The sequence below is a fragment of the Athene cunicularia genome (genome assembly GCF_003259725.1).
Source record: "Athene cunicularia isolate RWA chromosome 6 unlocalized genomic scaffold, athCun1 chr6_part1, whole genome shotgun sequence".
Taxonomy (NCBI): domain Eukaryota; kingdom Metazoa; phylum Chordata; class Aves; order Strigiformes; family Strigidae; genus Athene; species Athene cunicularia.
In genome coordinates, this window is record NW_020799105.1 from 26,185,540 (window position 1) to 26,192,562 (window position 7,023).

Below are 7,023 nucleotides of genomic sequence, written 5' to 3' on the forward strand. Positions count from 1 at the left end.
TCCCGGTGGCGGCGTGAGCCGGTGCTGAGCTGCGTTCCCGGGCTGCGGGGGGAGAGCTGGGGGGCTGAGGATGGGGATGGGGTGAGGAAAGGGATGGGGTGAGGATGAGGATGGGGTGAGGAAGGGGCCGTAGGCCTCCCCCGTGGGGCACCCAACACAGAAGCTTCTTTTGATTGGTTTCACGGGACAAGGGAAAACAATAAATGTGCAGTAAAGGCCCGGATAGTTTTAAAAACACGGTGCAATTCTTTAATTTTTTTGAATTTGCCAGTGGTGCTCTTTAAAACAAGAGCCCCGACTGTGTTCCAGGCGGTTCAGCATCAGCACACGGTGCTGTAAGTATCTCCACGCGCTCCTGCATCCCTCCGTGGTGGTTGTGCTCAGGCCGCGCTCTTTGTCTCGCCCCTTTTAGCCTTGGCGATCACTTTTCTCACAACACTGGAGAGCAGGAGAGGAGGGAAGGCTCTTAAATGAGGCTGCAGTCCCACTTTTACAGAAATGCCACTGCTTTCTAATTTTTCTGGTTAAAGGCTCTGCAAATCTGACACCTGAACCAGTGTCATGCTTCGAAGTGAGGGAAGCCCTTGACTGTGAAAACGAACAAATGTCAATAAATTACCGGGTTAAGAAGCTGCGCTCCCAGGTCTCTGTAAGTGGAGCTGCTGGAGGCGGCAGGGGCCTGGCTGAGCTGCCGGACGTTTCCAGACCTAAAGCTGCTGAGAAGTTCCCTCAGTCTCTGAAGGAGCCCGGGGGGTGCCCGGGGGGGCAGGTCGGCAGTGGCAGAGGCTGCCCCGGGCTGCCCCCGTGCTGGCACCGGAGCCGCCGGGCCTGGCTGTGCCGCCTCGACAGCCCGGGCTGGTGCTGCCCTTCCCAGGGCACCTGCCCTCCTCACAGGGCACCTGCCCCCCTCTCCCCCGACAACTTTATGTGGTTCCTTGGCAAAATACCGTTGGGGCTTTGGGTAGTCACTCAACTTGTACGATTGAAGGGCAAAATGTTGAGTCCTGGGCTTAATGAAAGCTCAGAATGAGTGAGGCAACATCTAAAAAGTGGTTTGTTTTTTTTCTCTTAGAGTGACCGGCTTTTAATCAAAGGAGGAAAAATTGTCAACGATGATCAGTCATTTTATGCAGACATTTATGTGGAAGATGGTTTAATAAAGTAAGTTAAAAATTTATATTTGATAATGTAATTTCCAAGCATGATACAGTGCCATGTGATTTGAACAAGGTTCCTTTCTGTCATTTTTCTCCTGGAACTATGTTCCCTTTTTGAAAAACAAGCTCTTTTAGCATAGTGTCAGCAGGAACTACTTCAGTAGGATGGAACCAGTTAAGTGTGACAAAGGCACGTGAGCGCGGTCCCTGGGTGACGGGGCCCAAGGCTGCTATCGGGTGCCAGAGCCGGGGGTGGGGTGGGGTGGGTGCTGGCGGGGTGTCACACCCCGGCCCCGCTCCTGCAGCCGACCGAGCCCGAGGCCTGGCCCCTCGCAGCGCTGCTCCCCCCAGGAGCACTCGCCCCCCCTGCGAGGGGCCGGTCTGAGGTTCGGGGTTGGACTGGGTGAGCTTCAGGGGCTTTTCCAACCTGGATGATTCTGTGGGTCTGAGGCCTGGGCAGTGCCCGTGGCTACGTGCCTACGAGTTGGTTTTGCATCTTCACTGAAAAGTTGTTGCTAACGGACAGGATTGTTTAATACCATTTGATATCATTTTCAGACAAATTGGAGAAAACCTGGTTGTTCCCAGTGGTGCAAAGACCATCGATGCCTACAGCCAGCTGGTGGTGCCGGGGGGGATAGACGTCCACACCAGGCTGCGGGTGCCCGTCCTGGGGATGAGCAATGCTGACGGCTTCTACCAGGGCACCAGGGCAGCCCTGGCCGGAGGCACCACCATGATCAGTAAGAGGGAGCAGCATCCCAACAGGCCTCTCAGTAGAACCTTGCTTAGCAAAATACACAGGGCCCAGTATCATTGCAGAGATCATTTACCCTCATAGCAGGGGAATGTTAATTCCTGCTGTAGAAATCCAAGCATTACAAAGCTAATCAAAATGCATTATCGACCTTTCAGAACCTCCTTGCGTTGCTACACACAAATATTAAAAACATAGAGCGGTGCCTGCTTCACCTCGTAAGAATAAAAGAGAAGAACACTTTAAACACCTTTTAATATGTCTTCAATAGCTCGCAAGTTTCCAAGAGTTTTTCAGCTCTGTGAGGATGGGTTCCGTTTGTGTGTTAATGTAGAATAATTCTGATTTCTGTTCTGTCCTTGTTCTGGTCCCAAGGCCCCCACTGCAGCTCGTGACTGAAGGACCAGGCTCAGCAGGTCCTGGCGTAGCTCTGTACCGACCTCGCAGCTGGTAGCGCGGGGGGGACAGAGACGGGAGAGGTGCAGTACCTGGTGGGCTGTGGGTGGCCGCTCCTGGAAAATGCCCGGGGAGCCGCGCACAAGTGTGCAAGGACACGCGTTGCTCACCGGCCTCTCTCAGAGGCTGTGCTAGCTGGGCTGTGGGGAAAAAGGCGTAAAACCAGCCGTAACGTGGAGTTTGTTTGTTCCATTTGTTTCACTTTACCTGGGAAATTTATTACCCTTCATCTTCCATCAATGCTATAAAAAAGAACGAGTATTAAAACTCCTCCTTGTCACAGCAGCAAAGCCTTGCCCAAGGCGCTGGTGGCTGCTGCAGCCCCGGGGGTTCCTGCAGCCCCTTTCCGTCGCGTGCTGACGCTCTGCAGTGTTTCCCCAGTTGACCACGTCTGCCCGGACGCTGGGACCAGTCTCCTGGCTGCCTACGAGCAGTGGCGCGGGGCCGCCGACAGCCAGGCCTGCTGCGATTACTCGCTGCACGTCGACATCCCGCGCTGGCACGAAAGCCTGAAGGAGGAGCTGGAAGCCCTGGTGAAGGACAAGGGTGAGGACAGAAGGAGCCATAATCGGGCGAGAAACCACCCGCATCGTAATTGTTGCAGCAGATAAGGAAGGCTCCAGCGGGTTGGCGCTAGTTTGTGCTGCTCGGCCTGGGAGGGTGTGGGCAGGGGGGTGGCACCAGCCTCACACCGTAAGGGCTCGGTCGCGGGCTCTTGCCTTTGGGCTGTGTAGAGTCACGAAATCGATTGGGGCACGCTGGGCTGGTGGAAGGTGGCCCTGCCCAGGGCAGGGGGGTGGGACGAGACTGTTTTTAAGGCCCCTTCCAACCCAAACCAGTCTGTGATTCTGTGATTTAAATAAAAATGTTCAAGACAGGGCTTACAGAATGAAGCTAAGCTTTAGGCTTTCCACAGAGATTTCATTCATGCCTATAAATTTCTGCACACCCTGGAGCATCCGCTGGACACGGCTTACTGGAAAGCAGGTCATGCGGCAGGAATTCATGCATTCATTAATAACTTATTTCCATGTTTGGAACTACATTTTGCTTTCAGAAATGCTAATGCAGAGCTAAGTGACTTCGGTGTAATTTGCAGTCTTGCAAGCAAGGGCTTAATTGGTCAATTAACATAGAAATTTGCAGTGAATTTCCTATTAAAATGCAGAGTGGCTGAAGTAATGCAGCTATTCCGAGCTTATACTGGCTGTTTTTCATCTGTGTGTTCCCATGAAATACAGTTTATTTGTAATTTGATCGTAGTTTGGGATTGGTTGTTGCCTCTATCCATATAAAATACAGTAGCAATTCTTCGGCTTTGACTCAGTGCTTCATGAATCATCTTTTATGTTAGAAATACGGTGTGCGAGGCTGTGTGCAAAGAACTGCTCATCTATTTCTCTGGCTAAATAGCCGTGCCCTAAATAACAGTGCTCTAATATTAGAGAGTCTCATCTTGTGCTGTAATTTAGTCTTAGCACCAATATGCTAATTCAGAGAGAATTATCAGACTGGAGTTGGGGATAAACCATAAACTGAAACCACCCCTGGAGGGAAAACTCAGCTTGGGAGCAACACGTTTGATTCCATCCCTTCGGAATGGGTCAGGGAGAGTCAGAAATGAGAAGCGCACTGGGGGGGGGTCGGAGTTTGGTTCAGGTGTATTGTCTTCAGTGACTCCTAAGCGTTGGGGTTCGGTTCTGGTGGGGGCAGTTCCCATTTCAGCCCTTAGCCTTGCTTTGCTTTCAGCCTGACCCTAACCCTAGCCTAACCCTAGCTAGCACAGCCCCCCCCAGTTCAAGGGCCCCCTGCTCAGGGTCCGGGCACCGAGTTCTCAGCTGGGACAATGAACACACGTGTCGTTCTGTTTTCTCAAGGTGTGAACTCCTTCCTGGTCTTCATGGCCTACAAAGACAAACTGCAGTGCTCCGACGCCCAGGTAACGCAGGGGGTGGCCGGTGAGAGTCCCGGGGCGCGAGCTGCGCTGTGTCTGATGTCGGGCCACCGCTGTCTCTTGGCAGATGTACGAGATATTCTGCATCCTTCGGGACCTGGGGGCCATTGCCCAGGTGCACGCTGAAAACGGAGACATCATCCATGAGGTAGGGGATTTCTGCTCCTTGAAGGGAAGGTTGGCCGGGGTTCGTGGGTTTATGGCAAGGCCTGGCTTTCCCAGACAGGCCAGGGGCCGGGCGGGGGGAGCAGTGCCAGCCCCTCTCACCCTCAGCGGGTGCCGGGAGGGGGGGTCGGACGGGGGGATGGACCCGGCGCTGCCCCGTGCCGCTCCCTCTGCCCCGGGCCCGCAGGGACCAGCCGGTGCGGCCAGCGTGGGCAGGCAGGAGGACGAGGATGGGGGGTCCTGCTCAGATCAGCAGCATCCCCCCAGTTCCTCACACGCTCTTGGGGGTTTTGTCACAGAGATCTTGACAAGGGCTGTTCAGCGGTTCCCAACAAGCATCTTCTGGGGGTTCTTAAAGGCTGACTGCCTGCCCCGAGTGACACCATATCCCATTGCCTGTCTTCTCCAGAGTCCTTGAGAAAATCAAGGGTTTGCATCATAACGTACATTGCACTTGGCAGGGCACTCAGGAGGGTCCTTGGGATTGCAGACTTCGCCATGTACAACGCTTTTCCTTGGTACCTTTGGAAAAGAAAGCCCTGGATACGTACTGCAGGGTAGAGTTAGATTGCAGTTTTCCTTTTAGCTCATGGTCACACAAGTGTTCAGCCTGGTGTGGGAGGAGAGTTTAAAATGAAAGCAGGAGCCCAAGCCTCCAAATGGGCTTATTTGAGCAAACAGGGTAGAGGCTAATTGCCACCTCCCCAGGATTTTACCTGAGAAACCTTTTCTTCAGCTGGCTGTGAAACATAATGTGATCCCAAGCAGTTCAGTATCTTCAGAAGGAATTCTTTAAGCTGCCAGAGGATATCTGCAACAGGAATACAGAGAAACAAACAGCCTCTAAGAGCAGGATCCTTTAAAGCCTGCGAGATCCGCTCCGTAGAGTGGAACACTGTCCTTGCCCCTAACGCCATTCCCTGATACAAAACACCAGAGAGGAGCCGGGGCGAGGTGTGTCCCAGACATCTGCGCTCCGATGCAGCGTGAGCAGGCTGGGGGCAACCCAGAGTTCATTCCAGCTTCTGACCTTCACATCGCATCCAGCCCAGCCTTAGTGCCAGCAGCAAGGGCTGTAAAATCCCCCAGACCTGCAGCTGGGCTCGAAGGGGGGGAGGTCTGAAGGTGCTGCAGGGACTCAGCAATTCCCAGGCCCCAGCACGAGGTGGGACCCCAGGAAGCAGCTGCAGCCGCCTGTGGCGCGTCACGGGTCGGATCCGGGGGCTGCCAGACCCTCCGGTACTCCGGGAAGGCGTTTCATGTCCCGTGTTCACACCCCTGACAGCTCTCGCTCCTCTTGGTGCAGGAGCAGAAGAGGCTGCTGGAGCTCGGGATCGCGGGGCCGGAGGGGCACGTCCTCAGCCACCCCGAGGAGGTAACGCCCCGCCCTTGGCACAGCCGCCCCGCGGTGTCCCGGCCGTGCCCCGAGACCTCTCCTGCCCTGCGGTGTCCGCAGGTGGAAGCGGAGGCCGTGTACCGCGCCATTACCATCGCCAGACAAGCCAACTGCCCCTTGTACGTCACCAAGGTCATGAGCAGAGGGGCCGCGGATATCTTAGCTCAAGCAAAGAGGAAAGGTAAAGCCTCGTTTTGTATTTGCACACTAATGGCACCTATTTAAATACGGCCAGGAATCTCACTCCAGCTGCAAGGTTTAAGCTCTCGTTATCACCCAAGGTCTCTCACATTTTAAGGGTGCTAGAACTTGGTGTTGGTTTTTCTTCACAGAGCTAATTGCTCTGAGCTGTAAAGATTTGAGGAGATGTGCTCGAAACTTTGACACCTGAATCTCCATAGATGCAGCTTAAAAAAAAGGAAATAATTCACTTGAAATCATTTGGCATGAACTAAATGAAAAATGGATCTGGAGCAAGCTCCAAATTCAGACTGGGGGTAGAGTGGGAGGAGCTGGAAGCAGGCCTGGGGGGAGCAGGGGAAAGGGTGTGCCCAGGGACGGGGGGGCCCGGGGCCACCTCTGCCCCCAGCCCGGAGACTCGGCCAGACTCTGATGTAGAGGGAGGCGGGATGGTTTGGAGATACGGATCTCTGGTCCGAGGAGGAAATCGATGGGTTCAAAACCCGTTTTGACAGCATTTCCCAGTCGGATGAGATAATCTGAGGGATTAACGTGAGTTTAAAAAGATGAAATACGGCAACACTGATGATAAGTGAAACTGTCTCCCCGGGTTAGCCGTGGGTTCTGTCAGCAGAGTGGGGCCAGACCTCTGCGCTGGGTAAGTGCTGGCTGCCCCGCAGGCGCGGTTGTGTTCGGGGAGCCCATCACCGCCAGCCTGGGCGCCGACGGCTCGCACTACTGGAGCAAAAACTGGGCCAAAGCTGCAGCCTTCGTCACGTCCCCCCCCATCAGCCCGGACCCCACCACGCCGGATCACCTCACCTCCCTCTTATCCTGGTGAGTCCGCGGGGGCCCAGGCGGTGTTGGCGTCTCGCCCGCGGCTCCTCGAGTGCCGTTTGCAGTGACGGCATCGCCCGCAGAGCCGGGGCTGGCGGGGGGGTCGCAGCCCCTGGCTCGG

General features: G+C 54.8%; 1 protein-coding gene across 1 annotated transcript in view; it reads left to right on the forward strand.

The window, feature by feature from the left end:
* The first annotated feature begins 604 nt into the window (after positions 1-604).
* The window catches only part of DPYSL4 (dihydropyrimidinase like 4), an 11,342-nt gene continuing 4,923 nt past the window's right edge, over positions 605-7,023 (forward strand). Inside the window, exons 1-9 of the mRNA XM_026851570.1 lie at positions 605-649; positions 1,073-1,161; positions 1,716-1,900; positions 2,752-2,916; positions 4,248-4,309; positions 4,392-4,472; positions 5,796-5,864; positions 5,946-6,066; positions 6,746-6,903. Of these exons, the coding sequence (XP_026707371.1) occupies positions 605-649; positions 1,073-1,161; positions 1,716-1,900; positions 2,752-2,916; positions 4,248-4,309; positions 4,392-4,472; positions 5,796-5,864; positions 5,946-6,066; positions 6,746-6,903 (975 nt within the window). The remainder of the gene's footprint in view (positions 650-1,072; positions 1,162-1,715; positions 1,901-2,751; positions 2,917-4,247; positions 4,310-4,391; positions 4,473-5,795; positions 5,865-5,945; positions 6,067-6,745; positions 6,904-7,023) is intronic.